Source organism: Perca fluviatilis, chromosome 3 (genome assembly GCF_010015445.1).
Source record: "Perca fluviatilis chromosome 3, GENO_Pfluv_1.0, whole genome shotgun sequence".
Taxonomy (NCBI): Eukaryota; Metazoa; Chordata; class Actinopteri; order Perciformes; family Percidae; genus Perca; species Perca fluviatilis.
The window spans coordinates 41,149,723-41,170,287 of NC_053114.1; the positions used below are offsets into that span (position 1 = coordinate 41,149,723).

Below are 20,565 nucleotides of genomic sequence, written 5' to 3' on the forward strand. Positions count from 1 at the left end.
CTTAGTGGTCCCCTAATACTGTATCTGAAGTCTCTTTTATATAGACCTTAGTGGTCCCCTAATACTGTATCTGAAGTCTCTTTTATATAGACCTTAGTGGTCCCCTAATACTGTATCTGAAGTCTCTTTTATATAGACCTTAGTGGTCCCCTAATACTGTATCTGAAGTCTCTTTTATATAGACCTTAGTGGTCCCCTAATACTGTATCTGAAGTCTCTTTTATATAGACCTTAGTGGTCCCCTAATACTGTATCTGAAGTCTCTTTTATATAGACCTTAGTGGTCCCCTAATACTGTATCTGAAGTCTCTTTACCGAAATTCAGCCTTGGTGCAGAACTACAGCCACTAGAGCCAGTCCCACAATGAGCTTTCCTTAGGATGTGCCATTTCTGTGTCTGTAGCTATTGAGGAGGAGAGAGGTGTGTGTGGGGGGGGGGGGGACAAGGTGGAGGGTGGGGGTGTGGCCTTGACCAACTGCCACTTTGCTTTTGCCAAATTCTCTGGGCGGGCAAAGCAGAGAAAGGGGAGGTAACCTTGGTAAGATTCCAGATCGGCCCATCTCACCCAGGGCTCGGTTTACACCTATCACCATTTCAAGCCAATTGGGGACCATAGGCAGGCTGGGGGAACGCATATTAATGTTAAAAAACCTCAAAGTGAAATTTTCATGCCATGGGACCTTTAATTTAAAAAAAAAAAAAAAGAGGAAAAATCCAACCTTTTAAGGACACCTATTTAGTTTGTGAATGAATAATGTATTACACTATGTAAATAAAGAAATGTTCTTCCTTAAAATAAAGGGGGCATAAGTATACATACCCCTAGGTTAAATTCCCATAGAGGCAGGCAGATTTTTATTTTTAAAGGCCAGTTATTTCATGGATCCAGGATACTATGCATCCTGATAAAGTTCCCTTGGCCTTTGGAATTAAAATAGACCCACATCATCACATAGCCTTCACCATATCTCACGATTGGCATGGCTTTATTTCAGTTAGCCTAATAGCTAACTGAAATAAGATCCATATCAATGCAAATCATTTACTGATTTGCATTGATTGATAGCTATTACTGGTACTTATTTTGACTTACTTTTTTAAACTTAAAACTAACTCTAAACTCTAAATGTTCAGTTGTTTTCTGTAAAAAAAAACCAACTAAAACACTGAATTCCTCTTTCCCAGAATACACTTATGGGTGAGCCACCTGTTAAGACTTACCGGTGAGTATGATGTTGGGGAGTCCTCCGCTGCAGTTGGAGTACAGCATGTTGGACCTCATGTGCATTGGGTCCTGCAGGCTGCCATGGCTGCCACCCAGCCCCGAGAGGGCAGCCTGGGAGTAGTAGAGCAAGGAGGAAGAGGAGGAAGGGTCGAAGCAAGAACCCCCTGCTGAGGAGCTCATCGCGTTTTCCAACAGAGTGAACTGGTCCAACTAGACGGCAGATGGCGGAGAGAAAATGGCAAACGAAACTAAATGCAATGAATCAGTGAGCCGAGTTGTCGAGTTCACATTGGCATCCTGACTCTCTGTGATGTCTTCAAGTGATTTCGCATAACATCCACAGTGCCCAGAAAACCTTATTAACACTAAAACTGACAATGACAGATTCTGTTCAGCTCCGTAGTCTGACAAAAACTTAATTACTAGTTATTGTCTGGGCCAAGACGATGCAGACACATCTGCTGAAAAACTATCAGTGGTGATGAACTGATGATTTCTCCTGTAAAACTGTAAACAACTTGGCTAAAGATATTATGTGGTTTTAACTTGTTTGTGTAAAAAAGTAGATTCTGCTTTGAGTCAAAGTTCACCCTAAACTGCAGCAGTGATTTTCCCATTACAGATTTATTTTGAAAAAAAAAGTTCCATTACAAATATTACTCATTTTTGCCAGCACATTTCCTGCATCTGTTAGCCTTTACATAGCCCTCATATGTTGATAAGGAAATGCTACATTGAGGGCTATGGAGAAAAAACAGGCCAACGAGTCTTTTTCTTTGTTGTAACACTATAAACAACCCAACATTACTGGTTGAAATGTCTCTTCTGAGATTTCTGACTGAAGATAGACACTACTTTATGCTTAAACAGGTATTTACTGGTGTGTGTGTGTGTGTGTGTGTGTGTGTGTGTGTGTGTGTACCGTATACTGGTGGGTCTTGGTCTGGCGATTGGAGAACTGTTGCTCCATGAAAGGGTCGTTGAAGAGTGTTGCCATGTTGTTGTGCTGTCAAGGAATAAAAAATAAAAAAGTGCCAAAACATCACTATGTTGTCAAATCTTGGAAGAAAACAAACTGTCTGCAAGTCTCTTGTTTCTATGATTTACTATGTCATGTGTGTAAATGAATAACTTTTTACAAGTGGTTCACTGAGGTGAAGTAAGACCAGGCTTGTATTCTTGGCTAGGCAATAATATAAATGTAACAATGTAACAATAACAATCAATTAATTGTTTAAAGGGGTGATAGAATGCAAAACTGATTTTACTCTGTCATAGTTGAATAACGACAGTTCGGTGGGTAAATAGGACATACATAGAAGCTCAAAATCCCATTGACACCCCTTTACTATGAAAATCTCATATTTTGAAACTGCCGCTGAAAACGGGCAAATCCCAACAAAGCTGGAAGTTGACGTCAACCTCCCAAAAACCTGAACCTTTGTCAGCCCATGGGTGTATTAAGAGAACGGTCACGCCCCAACATTTACATAGGCTACACAACTGACCTGAGATCAGGTAGTCTTCTGAATCTAGGTCGCGCAGATCTCTGCTATTCCATTACAAAATTCACTTCTGAAATTTTTTTATGCGAGAAATCAACTATGTAGAGGTCAAATATGGGCCGCTTTACGAAAATGGATGGCTAATTGCAAATTTTGTCCGACTGTGTGTCGGAGTTCAGTGGCTGGTGCTGCCTGTGTTGCTGCCTCGCCGCCCGGCCTGCCTACACGGGCCATTTAGCTAGCAGTAAGAGGGGAGTTGCAGGCCCTGGAGCTCTGTCAGGGCTGCAGCGTTTGGTTGTCCATTAGCGCAAAAAAACAGTGACTTTGCGCGGGTATGGAGTGCTGTGGACTGCCGTGACGGAGCTCCAAGTACCTCATAGCAGGCCGGGGTCTGTGAAGGAAAGCAGGCCGGGCGGCGAGGCAGCAACACAGGCAGCACCGGCCGCTGAACTCCGACACACAGTCTTACCAAATTTGCAATTGGCCATCAATTTTCGTAAAATGGCCCATATTTGAGCTTTATATAGTTGATTTCTCACTAAAAAAAGTCTCAGAAGTGAATTTAATAAGGAAATAGCCCGATAAACAATGTATAACTTTGCAGTGTCTGAAATATGAGACCTGCTGTCGAGTCTCCCATGTGTTTCTATGTAGTTTCTCAAACCAATCAGCGCATTCTGAATATTCATGAGCATACCATATTTGGAAGAAAAGCTCTTGTTCCAAATAGAGCCATATTCACAGGGTAGTTAAGGGCCAAATAAAATAGCATTCGGGCAATTTTCAGCCCAACCAATGTTACATACCCCATTAGGAGACCTTAAGGAACAGTGTAAAATACCCTATATAATCATTCTATCACCCCTTTAAATCATGCATTATTGTTTCCAGCTTCTCCAATGTGAGGGTTGGCTGGTTTTCTGTTTTATATAACTGTCAATAGAATAGAATATATTTAGGTTTAGAACTAGACTTGTCTTTATATCCATGTCTTAATATTTATAGCTATGGGCATGGGCAGAATATTGTTTTATATTTTCGGTCTGCCTATTAAATAACAAATTACACAGTACATGTGATTGCTCAGCTTAGTGTGGGTTATTAGAATTACAAAGTTGTATCTCATCTCCCACACTAATTTCTGCCCTGCAGGGAGACAAAAGCAAATGATAACCATAAGGAATGTGCATGCACAGAACACCACAAAGACTGGTGCACAAAATATGATTTTGTGTGCGTCAGCGTGCACACACACCCTGACAAAGACGCTCTTCATGCCACTCACTTGGCTCGTGTTGAAGTCCAGAGAGATGCTCTGAAGGGGGGAAACAGGCTGCTGCTGCTGCTGCTGTTGCTGTTGTTGTTGTTGTTGTTGTTGTTGCTGTTGGTGGTGTTGTTGTTGTTGCTGCTGTTGTTGGTGTTGTTGCTGCTGCTGCTGCTGTTGGTGTTGTTGCTGCTGCTGCTGCTGCTGCTGTTGTTGTTGCTGCTGCTGCTGCTGCTGGTGTTGCTGCTGTTGGTGTTGTTGCTGTTGGTGTTGCTGCTGCTGTTGCTGGTGTTGCTGTTGGCGTTGTCGGCCCTGGTCCACTGCATGCTGGGATTGTTGGTAGAGCGGATAGGGTGGGGGCGGCTCTCTTGGCATGTTACTGGTATCCAAAGCAACTCCCTACGCAGGACAGAGAAAAGCCAGTAAAAGTCTCAAAAGACTGACTACAAGTTTAACGGACTTGAAGTTTATGTATTCTGAATGTAGTGTCATTACTCAACTGCAACCTCCCCATCAATGCAGGGGTAAAAACAATTGCACCAGTGTATTTTTTGCAACGGCAAGATTTTTTACTTGGATGTCAAACTTTATTTTCCATCATCGTACATTCCTGATTGTTTTTAGACTTTAGTTTTAACTCTAGTTTAGTATTTTCGACAGCGGTGGTTCTTAGTTTACACAGTGCAATGACACTAGAGACGCCCCAACAAATCAACTCGATCAAATCAAAAGTTCCCACAAAACACCCCTGAATTTATTTTACATGGTCTGCACAAACAGTATACAAAAACTACTAATGTTTCTCATACTACTCAGTTTTTTTATGTATATTATATAGGTGAATTTAAGCTTATATTGCTAATCCAGTGCACTACAAAGTAAACAATCCCTCTTGTTATAAGAGGAATGTGAGGGGGTGTGTACCTGTGTGATGGGGGACAGCGAGGGTGACATGGTGGGAGACAGCTGCTTGGCCAGACCCCTGCGCTGCTCGGTGCCAGGAGACAGGGTGAGGGGGCTAATGGGAGCAGGCCGTCGCCGGGGGGAGTTGCTGGACAGACGCAGGGATGAGTTGATGGAGGGATTGCTGAGTGATGACTGCAGCTGGCAGTTGTTGAGAGACCCTTGAATTGAGGGATTGCTCAGAGAGGAGGAGAGCCCTGCAGGGACAGTAAAGACTATGATCAGACGGATTGAAACAGAATGAATCTAAAAAGGCAGCTGTGAATCCAGAAGACTTAGAAACCAAGGAGAACGCGTGGAAGTTAAGAAGTGGTATGTACTCGATTTTCCAGCATGCTCTCCAGTCCCTGACCTGAAACACTACACTTTATTGTGTGACTGGGGAGGAAGAGAAAGATGGAGAGCAGAGGGAAGGAAAATGAGAAGACAGAGGGAATCTGAGGGAAAAGAAAAGGGCTGATTGTAACAAGCCACAACAGGGTCAAAGTTCCCCTTTCAGTTTGATGCTCGGCCAAGCTGAACTGTGTTCAACATGGGAGCCCAACCGCACATACACTCACAAAATACAGGAAGGAAAGACAGAGGAGGGAGCAGCGGTGGGTGTGATCAGATCAGGCAGCAGAGTTCATAGTGAGGAAGTTGGAGACAGAGAGATCATTCAATGAGCTATCCATAATGTATGGTTTGGCTGGCAGAGGAAGAAAGCTGGAACTTGCTCAAAGCACTGCAGCAGTGGCTCCCAACTTTGAGTCTAAAGCTTGGACAGACCTTCTGATTATTAAACTCACAGATACTAGAATCCCTACAATCCCTCATATGATGGTTCACTTCCACGCACAGATTTTTTTAGTCTGAACATGATGATAACACACTGAACGGCAGCTCGACTATGATTAGAGTTGTGTTGCTAGGCAACACCCCAAATCCTGCAAGAAGACAAATTCTTGTAAGTGACAGTACCAAAGCAGGGACAGACATTCGTCAAAAAAATAATTTCCAGTATACCACAAAAACAAAAGAGGCCAAGAAACAGAGGGCAAAAATGCTAAATTTGGATAAAATAGTGTCTGAAGAGATGAAAGCCAAAAGGGAGAGTGAACTTCATATGGGCAAGGGGAGCATCAGGTGAGCTTTGACTCTGCACGGAAACCTGATGAACTCACAGCACAGAAAATGGAGGAAAAATATGCCTCTTTTTCCTACTCTCCTTTAATCTTCGTTTTTTCCCTGTGAATATTAACTAATAAAAACTAAAAACAAACAAACAAACAAACAAACCTGTTAATCAACCTGTAAGAAGTTGCAAGTAGACACTGCTTTGTTTTCATGCGCCAAAAAGGGTGGGAACCCCACACCCACACACCCACACAATGCTGTGCTCCACCCACCCTGTGAGTTGCCGATGCCTAGGTGCATCATGGCGGCCGGCAGGTTTCCGGTGCTGCTGCCCCCGCTGAGATTGGGGTACCCTCCATTGTCCTCAGGGTCCAGCGGGGTGGAGAGCGGTGAGGTGAAGTGCAGGTTGCTGAGGTCGGGCAGGGAGCCGCCGCTATTTAACAAGCCCTGGTAGTGGGACAGGCCGGCGTTCTGCTCCGGAGAGGGGAATATGCTGCAGCGAAGATACACAGAAAACTTGTTGGAGTCATCGGGAACAACACTGATGATCAGAATCCAAATTCCGATTTATGTAAAACCTGTGCATAATTAAACGTAAGGTCCTTTAATGTGCTGCCACTGCCATTCCTAATTGACAAGACGTTTCTTTGACTCCCATCCACTTCTCTTCTACCCTCTTCTTTTTTCCACCCACTCTCCATTTCCTCCGCTACTTCACTAATTTCCATTTCTGCTCATATGCTGCATTAACAGCATATGAGCAGCAACAGTGACTCATTGTTGTCTGTCCCCACACAAACTGGCACAACACAAAACAATGAACAAATGCTTGCCTCCACAAACATACAAACAGTCTCTCTCTCTCTCTCTCTCTCTCTCTCTCTCTCTCTCTCTCTCTCTCTCTCTCTCTCTCTCTCTCTCTCTCTCTCTCTCTCTCTCTCTCTCTCTCTCTCTCTCTCTCTCTCTCTCTCTCTCTCTCTCTCTCTCTCTCTCTCTCTCTCTCTCTCTCTCTCTCTCTCTCTCTCTCTCTCTCTCTCTGTGTGTGTGTCAGAAAAAAAGAGACGGCATGAAATAAAGAGGTCCAAGCAGCTTGCTGGCTACGCAGGAATATAGGAAGCCTGGATTGCTTTCTGTAAGAGAATATTAACTCTAAATTATGCATGACCATCTACTGGCAACATGGTACAGGAAAAGCTAATGAGTTGACTAGAAAAAAAAAAAAAACAGAGATGTCTGTTTGCTTCTAAATCATGACATGACACCGGAGGTCTTTTGAGGTGGGAAAACAATGCCCATGGAATCTGATGGTAATAACTCTGTTCCTCTTTGTTCAAAAGGGGGTGTTAGAGGTGTGAAGAGGAACACAGACATCCTGTTTGTCGAGGTGGGAATGTGAGGCATTTTATTTCTTGGGATTCCATTGTTTCGGTTGACCAGCTACAGCTGCTGCTGCCTCTGTGGCATCACAAATGCTTTGTATATCATCACACTAACGGGCTGGGTGCAATGGAATAAAAAGAAAAGGGTTTATTTGCAAATAAGCAAAAAAGAATACACGTTGACGTCTGCCCTCAGACTTACTTGATTCCGGGCACTTCACATGATTTAGGCCTTGATGCCAGAGACTGGACCTGAGACAGAAACACAAAAAAATTACAATTAGTTAACACTCCAAGACGACATATTAATCGACAGAATATTAGTTCCGGGTTGATTGCATAATGGAGATTGCTATTCAGCCTTTCAGCACAGACATGTTTATGGCATTAAGACTGAATGGGCAGAATAGGCAAAAGATAAGACAACTCCCGCAAAAAGAAGACAACATGATGGCTGCCACTGGGACCTTAGGGATGCACTGGTCTAACTTTTTCTCTTATATACCATTTCCTAAACTCAGGGCATCTGCGGATACCACTTACAAAATCACATATTACTGCTCTCTTTTTCCCAAATTCAAAATGTGTATACCTCACTATACAGATCAAACACTGAATTGTTATGACATTTACAAAGAAACTGGGGGTTGGGCGATAGTTACTATTTTCATGTTGTCCAACCGTGGTTACTCGCGCTCTGATCGCCAGGGGGCGGCAGCGTGGCTCAGTGTCTGACGGAGCTTCGAAATAATCAAACCTTTAAGCTTTCTGCAAGCAAAACCGTTACAGTTACTTAAACAAACATTTAAAAAAAAAAGTGTGAAAAATAAATATTGTGATAAATAAAAAAAAAAAAAAAAATCGATTTAATAGCTATGTCTCCTCTATTCAATGGCTCCTTTTTAAAAGTCTGTGGGCCTGATTTACTAACACTAGCGCAGTTTGCGCTGCGTCCGTTTATGAGAGTTCGGTAATAGCGCACGCTATGCTTCCACATTTTGCGTAGTATTTATCAACCGTGACACCCATCAGCCAATCAGCGTCTTTCTCCGCCCACTAGACGGTAAATTGCGCTGTAGCAAAGCGGTACTGGTGCTATGATATGGCTGAGTGCAGACTGCGATATTCCCACTGCTGATGCTATGACTGTTTGAAATGATCCTGATGCCAATATTTGTAATGTAGCGAGGAGTTTAACAACTGGTGGAGTGGGATGTGAACGCTGAGTGGGAGATTCAATTTCATCTTTGATTTCTTCCAGTAACTCTAATATTGCATGGCTGCTTGATCTGTAACGCTAAATGATGTTGTGTTCACTGACAAAGTGTGATTCTTGTGTTTAAAAATATTTTCAGCCTCGCCTATGTCTTCGTCTTGCTCAAATTACTGTTGCCATTTCACCAGCGGCATAAAGGTCTACGAGGAAACTCGACTGCAGCTGGTTTAGACCTGCTTTTAAGAGGCGGAGAATTTCCCCCGCAGAATAGAGGCGCGCTCTTACTGACAGTCTTTGTAAATACCACGGAATATATATTAGGTGCACTTTGCGCTTATCCTCCCACCTTTTTGGGTGGAACTCCCACTTTCCCCACGACCCTCCCACGAACGCATATTGAAAGCGCAACTTGTCTCTTCTCGCTCATGTGGCAGACGATCTGCGATTCTACCCAAGTGCGACCTGTTTGTAAATATGCCGCATCGGTTACGTCCGTCTTTGCGACCAATTAGCGCCTGGAAACAGGCGCAAACGGCTTGATAAATCTAGCCCTGTGTGTCTTTGTTTGGTGCACATGGCATCATGTTCCGTTTAACATGATTATCTTCTCTTTAATAATACTATAGAAATCATATCCATAACATCAACTACTTTTATGGAGCACAGTGGCCATCAAATCTCGTCAGTTGTTCTGATTAACAGGGCTAAGCAGGCGGACGTGCTGCTCCATCTCTTAATGCACAGGAGGGCGCAGATTCAAGGGATTCTTTTCTATAAAATCTTTGGGTAACACTTTACTTCATACCTGCAAACTCAGAAAGGCTGAAAAAGGTGACACATCCCATATATATATATATATATATATATATATATATATATATATATATATATATATATATATATATATATATATATATATATATATTCAAAATTAAATGATTTATTAAAAATGTAATAATAACTTATAACAATAACTTATTTCACCAGTAAATTCCTGTTAACGACAAAAACAACCACTGGATGGGAAAAGGGTATTTTACAATTACTTTGAATGCACCACGAGGCTGGCGAGGCTGAGTCTGTGTTTTTCAGACAACGGCAGCTACAGTCTGGTGTTAGAATCCTCTCCAGTGAAATACAGACACACTTTTACACCGGTCCGGTAGATAACGGTCGTTAAGGCACCAATGCCGTATTAGTATGACATTTACTAAAAGAAGCGTTATGTCATAAACGTTTATAACTTGTTTATAATGTTTATGACACGTTCATGACAGTGTCATGTCACTCTTATGTAGATACCTTCAAGTAAAGTGTAACCAATCTTTGTTCTGATAGTAAGTGAAATTGCCTTAATATAGACTTAGGAAGAAACAAACGTCGATCATGCCTTCAATTGTCGATATACGATCTGATCGCCACAAACCTAAAATAAACTGTATTTAATGTGGATTAATCACATCATGGTCAACACCTGATCCCGAAAATGAGGTCAGTATCCGCACCCTTACTGGTCTTCTGTACCTGATCAGTGTATATCTATCTGTAATGAGCTGCAAATACCCTGAAATCCACTACATGCACTAAGTGCAACATTCCACATTAACAAAAATATGCCTCCTTTGTTTTGAAGTTTCTCGTCTAGTTTTGTTGTCGTCTATGACTTTTTTCCCCTCCATGATGTCATTGACATTCCTGATCCCAGAAATTAGTCTCTGACCCAGCCTGCCTGATATTTGCGGTCATGCAGGAAACACTGGTTCAGTGTGTAGTTTAACCTGTCTCTGCCAAGTCACGGGAGGAATCTAAAAGTGTCACAATCGCCTAATGTGAAATAGTGGCCTTTTTCTTAAAAGACATACAGGTTTGTGAAGTCAGTCATTAGGAAAAGCACGGCGACAATGCACCGCGATGCGAGAGCAATGAATGCCAAAATATGCAGAGGATCATCTGTCAAACAGCACAGACAGAATCAACCAGACATTGATGTAAGAAGAACTGCCTCACCTTCTTGGCCTCCCACAGCTGCTTGGGAAGGGGCTTATTGACACCTATTAGATTCTCCTCGTTAGTCAGGGTGGGGAAGGAGAAGACTGCAGAGAAGAACGTACTTGAATTAAACATGCTGTTAATACAAGACAAACTACTGGATATTATCCCTCGATTACTGAAAGAATGTGCAACTCACCATTTCCGGAGCCGTCCAGCTCCGATTCATTTACACTCGCTGCATTCCAGCCTTCAGGAGAAAGAAACAAATAAACAGGAACAATTGAGGACGGTGAGGCAACTTAAATGGAGAAATAAAGAAAAGACATGAAAACAAAAGGCAGAGGAACATTAGAGGATATTTAATAATAACCAGCTGTTATTCCGGCGTGCCAGGTACAATGATCAGTCGCTCTGACAGGAACAGGCCCTTTGGGATACACACGGCAATTACTGTGTAGTTTCATAAACACAACAGCTGGGCATCTGGCATCATGTTATCAGTCACAGAGATGAGGACAGGGAGGAGGTTAAGCTGGGTGGGTGGGGGGGTGGGTGTTCATAGACTGATGAGCAATGAAGAGAGGGCCATTGTTTTTCTCATGCCACAAAGAGCCTCTTTCTTTTGCTTCTTACTGTAGACCCGATGCCAGGGACACATGCCTTTGTCTTTCCCTCCTTTTAACTTTTGTCTAGTCCGTGTGTAACTTTTGTGTTCAGCAAAAACACTTTAGTGCACTCTGTTACTTATTAGGAAAATATGTTTTCTTTTCTCTTGATGTCTCCTTCAAGTCTCCTCGTAGCTCAGACTTCCATTAGCTTTTTGAACCATTGCCCACCCAGTCCTTGTCCTTTCATGCTCTCAGTCTCTCTGAGGCTTGTTCATTTTGGAGAGGCAGCTTTCCGGCTGCTGGAACAGATAGGACAATGAGGTCTGGCATCTAGGGCTGCACCGAATGTCACATTCAACGCTTCAAATGAGCTTTGAATGTCTGTTGTCATGTTTTAGTACGTCATCACCCTAAAAATAAAAGAAATCCTCAAACAAAATCCTCATTTTGGTTACATGAATGTAATTTATGGAGCTGTTACTGCTGGTTACTGCTAGAGCGCCCCATTAATGCAGGTGCGTACCAAACTGTTGTTGTTTTTTTACGCCAGAGAAAATGTTTCTGAAAGGATAAACAGCAACAAATATGGATTGAAGCAGAATATTTGTTAGATAAAAACATGTTGTGAATTTTGGGAATGATTACATCTATGTTTTATGCTCTCGAGTTATACGAGTCAGAAAACAATCCTACGCAGCCACCACTGGGATATAATTCTACAAATAGTATAATACTAACAATATTAGTGTAGCCAAATCTTTATCGGCGACTACCGGGTTTAAAACAGAATGAATAGTTTTTTGATCAAATGTTGATTTAGAATTTGAATGTCAACATTATGAATGAAGCTTCAAACTATTTGATACAGCCCTACTGGCAGCATTACATTTCCCCTTCAAAAGGCGTCTACTCGCTATTGCTCACAGAGGTGCAACTGGAACGGAAACAGGACAACTGGGATGGAAAATGGCTGGCTTGTGTCCCTGGCAGGATCGCTTACACTGTGCAATGCACTCAATATGGGTCAAGAATATGAAATATTTATATATATATATATATATATATATATATATATATATATATATATATATATATATATATATAAACCCCTTCTATTCCTAGAGCATTGCTGTAATCAGAGGCCTTTCGGCTGCAGAGGTAACATTAAATTTTTTTTATGACTAATGCTGCTCCTTTTCCATTGACAACAATTGGCAGTGAGGAGATCACACCAAAAAGACTGTAGCTGAACTCCTCTGCTCCAAGTGTTTCCATCCCGGCAGTGTGACTCATAGCTGTAATTTCTAGTTAGATGCTTCTTTAATCAGCCAGGGCTTAACACCACTCCAAACCCGCTGAAACATTTAGAGGTGCCAAAGAGGCCCTGGGGCTTCACAGTGAGCCGATGCGTCTGCGCTGCTCGCTCCCTAACATGAACCAGTTTGGTGTCCTAGCCTCTTCTAGAGGAAAGGATATACAGCCTGTACAGCTATGTGTAATATGTGCTGGTAGACTATATACAGCAGGCTATGCAAGAAAACTGTACTGTATACACTATGTGATCCTCCACAGCCAGCTCAGTTCACCTCTGAGGAAATGTAATCATCTCCCCACATATACAGTTTAACTAGAATGGCTTGATTCCAGGTGTTCTGGCAGCTCTGAACTGAAGGAGGCTCTGCACAAATATGTGATTGAAATTAGTCAATCCACAGAAAATGAATCAGAAAGAATTTTGATAATTGTTCAATTAATTTCTCAGGCACGGGTTTTCATTCACTGGTTTCAGCTTCTTAAAAATTGAAATATTCTCTTGGTCTTCTGTGATGGTAAACTGAATATCTTTGGGTTTTGGACAAAAATATGACATTTTAAAATGTCATCATTGACTTTGGGAACTTGTCATTTTTGGAACCAAATGATTAATCTAGAAAATAATCTGTAGATCAGTGTGAAATTAAAATAATTGTTAGTTGCAGCCATTAACAAGAGCTTCACGGGACATGGGTATAACAAACATGAAGCAATCATGAACATGAAATAGCCTACCTAATATCAACTATTTTTGTAAACAATACACGCAGGCCAACATTTCCAACTGGGTCTAAGGTGAGCAACTTAAAGCACAACAGACAATGTATTTATATACACTGGGTTGAATCTGTTAGTATGTGAAACTCATACTTGGCCCAGATCTTAAGGCAATATCCTGTTTAAACATGTTGGCTAAACACAGTGAAAAGTACTCCACTTCTCTCATCCACACACTTCATCAGCTCTGGAGATCAGACAAATGTGACAAACACTGTCAGAAACACACTGGATGCTCAGACGGAAACAGCTCAGGAGAGAGGCAGAGAGAGGGATGAGGATTCGTTCTAGGACTTAAAGTTGGATCCTTTTCTCTTTGGACCAATTCCAATTCAACTACAAAAAGAATAAACACAACATGTTGAACCAACAAAAAGGCCTGACGGTGATTTGTGTATAGTGTATGAGACTGAAAAGCAGCTGGCTGGATGGACTGTGTTCTCTGTTAATAAATGACCAGCAGAGAAGCAACACAAACACCATAAACTAGCATGATTACTACGACATGGGCCCGGTACAGGAGCAGCCTGCATAGTGCATGTGACGGAGTTGAAAACATGTTGACTCTGTGCTGCAGTGACATACAGTCGAGCTCTGCTTTCACAAGGCTGCGCGTCTTCGACAAAGTACAATGCACTGGATGAGTGCTTTGGGTGATGTCGCAATACACAAGTGGTTCTTAATTAGACTCTCTCGGCTGTTTCCTACCCTTGGAGGGTGTCGCGCATGTCATACTGTGAATATCCCACCTGCCTTTCGTTTGTTAATAGATCCTGTCAGCTCGGCTCCACATGATCCTCTACACTCACTCCGTGAAACAACAGGTTTGTGTCACATCGGGTCAGCAACACATGCAGCACTTCACACAAATCAAGGCCCAAGCACAAATTCAAATATATTATATGTTAGGGCTGCACGATATGAGAATAATATGCGATTGCATTGTTGAATATTGCGATAACGATATTACTTGTGATATGTAAACAGATATTAAAGTGTTCTGCATTTCTGCTGCTTTCGGTATTCTGCTAAAATACAACAAATTGCTTGTTGAATTTAAAACAAATGAAAGGAAATCATTTCTAACATTCTTTTGTTGAACAAATTGAACATTGAATTGAACATAAAAGGCAAAAAAAAAAAAAAAAAGAATGACTGTTGCATTTAAAGTGCAGTTTTTCGCAATGTGCTTATTGTGCAAGTTTATATTGCAATGGCGATTAAAAAAAATGATATATTGTGCAGCCCTATTAAATGTAGGGAAGTACTTTTTTTAATTCTTTTAAATTTATTTATTTATTTATTTTTTTTAAAAGGAGACCGCAAAGGCATGTAATAATTAAAAAGGCATTTCATATTTTATAAGAATGTCAGTTCCCCAAGTGCATGATTAATCCAATGCAGCCAAACCAAAAATCTGTATAACGAGATCTTTTCCCATAACGATAGTGAGGAGAGTAAAGAGTTAAGAGGCAGGCAATGATAATAACGAATGACTTGAGACTGTTTAATTTGGGATTTCTAACATCTAATGCAGAGTTATTATTATGTCGAGTCAAAGGTTTTGCTCATAAACAGACAAGTTGCTGCTAGTAGGAGAGTACAGGGTTTAGAACACACGTGAAGATCCAATCTTTTAAGATATAAAAAAATATCCTACTTTGTATAATAATAGATGCGTCCTACTTTACTAAAATGTTCATACTCTCTATGTGCACTAGAGATTTCCACATCACACTTGAGTAAGTTGCATATTGGACCAAGATTGGCTTACACACTTGTTGTGTAGTCCCAAATCATGCTCGTACGTGCCTGTCTTGAAGTTTTCTAGTGTCCAGCTCTGCACAATGAACCTATGCCTACGCCAGACCCTATGCCATAGCCTGACGTGCACCTCTCGAAACATATAACTACACATCGCTCGGCCGTGGCTTGGTAGCATTGCATTCTCCCCCACCCCCCCCCGACTCATTTCCTGGTTCTCCTTCTCCATAAACAACATGAAATTAAGGAGAGGGATAACTTTTCCTGCTACAGATTTCTCACTGTGGTCAGAAAGCACAGGGGAGACACTTTGTTTCTTTCACTATGCCTCTAGAGTCGCTACTCGCTCTCAAGCTAAATCGCATCACTCTCACTCGCTCCACACGCGCCGGCCATGCTATTAGATCAACGCACACACCAACGCACAAGTATAAACTTTGAGCTCTGCGTGGAGCCTCTGCAGGACCATAAATCGTGCTCAACTGTCTATTGTTAAATCCATGGCGCTGTCCGTGGTGCTAAAGTAGCAGATAGCTTTGTAATTGCGACTCTTTCTCCGAGCCCCGCCCTTCTATCAGTTTCATCTTGGATCTATAATATTCTCTAAACTATATAGCTAGAAGGCTTCCGTTAGCTTGTTGAGATTAGGCATGGGCCGGTTACCGTTTTCAAGGTATACCGCGGTTTGAAAAAGTCAAGGTTTCAAAACCACTAACATTTTCTGTCCTACCTAAGGTATCAGCTGTTTTTTTTTTATGAGTGGTCAAGGAGAGAAACTGCTGTTTAGTTATCCTTCTCCCTGCCAGTGCGCAGATTTTTTTAAATGAAAAATACATTCTAAAGCTGTAATTGCAATACTGTGACACTGTGATAAGGTTATCATACCGTCAGAATCAGAATCGTATACCGGCCCATGCCTAGTTGAGATGGAGGTCTGATGATGGAAGACGGGTGGATGGCCAATAACAGTGATTGAGGAAGTGAGATCAGTACAGATTGAATATATATCAGGTATGTAATTGGTTTAAAGCTCGACACAAGAGGTTTTAAATTGTGCAGTTGGAGTTGCGAAAAAAATTTAACTAAACAGAGATGGATACAAATGATGGAGCTGAGGTACAAGCCTCCATTAGCTGTCACACAGTTAAGGGCACATTAAAACAAGAACATCTCTTGCAGGACATAGATTACAAAACACAGTCAAGCAGACACAAATAAAGAAACGACTCCCTTTGAAGGAGCGGATCTTGTGTTCTGGTTGTGTGTGTGTGTTACTCTCACCATTGCGCTGGAGGGCACCTCGACCCATCTGCTGGTTCATGCCAAAGGGGTCCTGAGGGTTTGGGTTCATAGCGCTTGTATGGAGAGCAGAGTCCGAGTTGGTTCTGTGAAGGACGAAGAGGAGGAGGAAGAAGATGAAAATTATGCATAATGTTCCAGCACCTTGGCAGAAGAATTCTCAGGGCCGTAACGCCCGTGAGTCATTCTGCTTCCTGCTCTGCCTCCACACAAGCTGCATTCATTAGCAGGCTCTGGACTAAATGTTTATCAGTCGGAGAGGAAAACACATTTTGGCTCAGAGATGAAATACGTGTGTTTTTCCCTAATTATATTGATACATGAAATAGAGGGAACTGACAACTCGGCAATATTTGTAAAACTTCTCAAAATGAAATGAAGATCAAGTATATCTCACACACACACACACACACACACACACACACACACACACACACACACACACACACACACACACACACACACACACACCACTCCAGCTGCGAGCCTTCTCTAGTGCTATCCATTAAGCCTCAATGGCTTCTTTCATGAGTCATTCCTAATCTTCTTCTAGTACTTTGTAGCAATCACACTCAAGTTAGAAGCATAGAATAGGGTCTCCAGGTCATAGTTTAAGTAATAATCTCGAAGATTTTCATTTAAATAAATGTCTGTTGAGTCACTATCTATCGCCGCATGTGGGAACACAATGGTGATTGAGCCTATGGCACGCTGATTACGAACTGGGTGTTTTTGGCGACATTCCTGGGAGAAAATCCCAAGCGGCACACAGTTAATGGTATACCAATCAGCCAGCAGTGGTTGGTCCACCAGAGAGTGTAGGCTGAGCTAACGCAACAAACTCCCTCTTTGACTCACCGGTGTGTAGAGAGCTGCACTGTTTGGATCTCTGGGAAGTTACCTTCAGTTTATAGCCCCCCCCAAAGACAATGAAACGGAGATCTTCGAGATTGTGACTTTAAAGGTCCTATGACATGCTGCTTTTTGGATGCTTTTATATAGGCCATAGTGGTCCCCTAATACTGTATCTGAAGTCTCTTTTATATAGGCCATAGTGGTCCCCTAATACTGTATCTGAAGTCTCTTTTATATAGGCCATAGTGGTCCCCTAATACTGTATCTGAAGTCTTTCCCGAAATTCAGCCTTGGTGCAGAATTACAGCCACTAGAGCAAGTCCCACAATGAGCTTTCCTTAGGATGTGCCATTTCTGTGTCTGTAGCTTTAAATTCTACTGAGGAGAAGAGAGGGGGGGGCAAGGTGGAGGGTGGGAGTATGGCCTTGACCAACTGCCATGCTTCGCTCATTTGAAAGCCATGATGTCTCTCTCTCATGGGTGGGCCAAATTCTCTGGGTGGGCAAAGCAGAGAAAGGGGAGGTAACCTTTCCCCTTATGACGTCATAAGTGGAAGATTCCACATCGGCCCATCTGAGCTTTCATTTTCTCAAAGGCAGAGCAGGATACCCAGGGCTCGGTTTACACCTATCACCATTTCTAGCCACTGGGGGACCATAGGCAGGCTGGGGGAGCGCATATTAACGTTAAAAAAACTCATAAAGTGAAATTTTCATGCCATGGGACCTTTAAAGAGTTTAGATTGTTTTACATGCAAAATTCTTTGCAAATTGTTTGGTTGTTGGGCAGATGTAAAGGTAACTAATGTAATCATGCCACATAAATTGAAAATGTGAAAATAAACATACATAAAGATTATCAGAGTGATCACTCACCAGCCAGACTATCTAATCAGCTTACGTGTCTTTTTGAAGTTGTATTTCAAATTCAAAACATGGCGAGCAACACAGCAATTAAGGAAAATGCAATATTACAATGGAAAACTCATTGTGTGTAACGGAATAAATTTGCCATGTTTTACATAAAAAATTCCAAACAAGGTCACCATTTCAATACGCAGAGGCAATTCATACGAGTATTAGCATTTCTTTTTAAAATCGTATGCACTATGTACACATTTATAACATTGAGAGTTCTCTTTCAAGTATTCGTTCGGTATCTCACATATGGGGCACACCTCCCCGCGTCTCCCTAAGAAACACTTTCTCACTACGCCAGCCACGTCTGACACAAGGCGCATACTGCCAGGATCTACGCTATACGGTCATATAATTAGCTTTTTGTTTTTTTGATTGATTGAACACTGTCAAGCAGGATAGCATCCCTCCTCAAATCGCCTACTGGTTACTTCACTTGGATGTTTGTGCTTCATTGTGCAGAGGTGGACAGTATTTAACATTTGAAAAGATTGGCTTTTTTATAGTTTAATTACTTTAAATGACACTAAAATATATTGGTTTAACGAGCAGTAAGCTTAAGCATCAAAGCCATTTCGGTTACACTTTACTTGAAGGTATCTACATAAGAGTGACATGACACTGTCATGAACGTGTCATAAACATTATAAACAAGTCATAAACGTTTATGACATAACGCTTCTCTAAGTAAGTGTCATTCAGTTTTGGTCATGACAAGTTAGGGTTAGGGTTCATGAACCCTCCACTCTTATGGAGATACCATTTCTTTACAGCTGGGCACAGTGACTGCACACAGCATCCAGTGTTTCCTTTAGGATTTTTTTTTAGCAGTGGGGGCAGGTGAAAAGGATACGAAAGAGAGAGCTACCGGTAGTCAATGCCGCAACACAGCCTCATATTTCGGGAAACTGGTGGTGTACCTGCGGACATTGTGAAGGTATGGCCGCCGAACAGGAGTGTCTGTGTTGCATGGAGTGGGACCTGTTGCGTCGCGACACCCAAGAGATGCTGTGTTTTGTACTGTCTGAAGATTTCCCCTCTCTGATAAACAGGGAAACTTTTTTCCATGTCCCGAAAATTTATTGGAGACAGCGACCCAGACCGGAGGGACCAGATGGACAGTTATCCACTGAGCAAGTAGCTACACTAGACAAGTTATGTTTTACATCGGTGCGATTATTTCAGATATATTGAGCAAATTGCTTTTGATTTGAGTTTGCATCGCCAGCTGTAAGTCATGACTGGTTTTCAAGACGGCGGCCGCATGTAAACATGAAAGCGAGTGTCTTTATAATCTATCTTTTCAATAAACTGTCTGTACACTTACAAAGCTCTCAATGCTTCGGTTAACATTTAGGGACCCTCATTATGCTACCGTTGAAGTTTGGTGATATTTTTTAGCCTTTTTAGAGATACAAAACAGCGATCCGTTTTTACTTTCCCCGTGCCCCGAATACCAGCGTTGTAAGCTAATCAGCGGTCCGTGCTAGCTTCTTTCAAGCTACAAACACATTCGATTAGCATGAAAACATGTCCCAGAGAATGATCGAGTGGGTACACATCTGTTATTAACCCCTAGGTTCATTTTGCGCCGGAATTGTCCTTTAAGTGGGTCTTGACTACAGCACTGCTGCCAGCAGACAGTTTAATGCAAAGCTAGGACAAACATGTTCTAGGGCTAACTCTCTATTGAACACACACACACACACACACACACACACACACACACACACACACACACACACACACACACACACACACACACACACACACACACACACACACACACACACACACACACACACACACACACACACACACACACACACACACACACACACACACACACACTTTGATAATTTTCTCATTTAACTCTTGGTGAGACAGAAAATAAGCACATTCTCCAAAATGTTAAAGTACACGCTTACAAATAAATTTCTCCAATAACCCACAGTGAAACTAGTTCAATAAGCACTGTTGCTATTTCAAATATTTCAAAACAAAATAAAATAAATACAATTTTGAACAATTAAGTTTGGGGATGTACTCTGAACTCCTCTCTGTGTTGGTCCCATAGCACTGCCCATGCCTTCTCAGTGGTCAACACAAACTGGATTTGCATTGAATCCAGAAAACAGTAACTCAATCAGTTTCAAAAACAGTACTGAAATAAGGATGTAAAAAGGCTGAAAGTTAGAAAATGTGAATAAGAAGCCTTGATGTTAGGAGCCACGAGACCTAAAGCTGGGTTAGTAAGAGAAGAATTATTGATTAATGTTTCAGAAATACCAAACTGGAAAAATGAGTGGAGAACTACAAGGAGAAAAATAAATAATAATAAATCAACCATAAGTCTTTAGTGGAGATTTG

General features: G+C 41.8%; 1 protein-coding gene across 1 annotated transcript in view; it reads right to left on the reverse strand.

The window, feature by feature from the left end:
- The window catches only part of crtc3 (CREB regulated transcription coactivator 3), a 45,180-nt gene that overhangs the window by 3,205 nt on the left and 21,410 nt on the right, over positions 1-20,565 (reverse strand). The window contains exons 6-15 of the mRNA XM_039795005.1: positions 16,406-16,509; positions 10,858-10,908; positions 10,677-10,762; positions 7,656-7,705; positions 6,347-6,567; positions 4,920-5,155; positions 4,275-4,394; positions 4,017-4,121; positions 2,149-2,232; positions 1,223-1,436 (exon numbers count right to left, since the gene is read on the reverse strand). Coding sequence (XP_039650939.1) covers positions 1,223-1,436; positions 2,149-2,232; positions 4,017-4,121; positions 4,275-4,394; positions 4,920-5,155; positions 6,347-6,567; positions 7,656-7,705; positions 10,677-10,762; positions 10,858-10,908; positions 16,406-16,509 — 1,271 coding nt within the window. The remainder of the gene's footprint in view (positions 1-1,222; positions 1,437-2,148; positions 2,233-4,016; positions 4,122-4,274; positions 4,395-4,919; positions 5,156-6,346; positions 6,568-7,655; positions 7,706-10,676; positions 10,763-10,857; positions 10,909-16,405; positions 16,510-20,565) is intronic.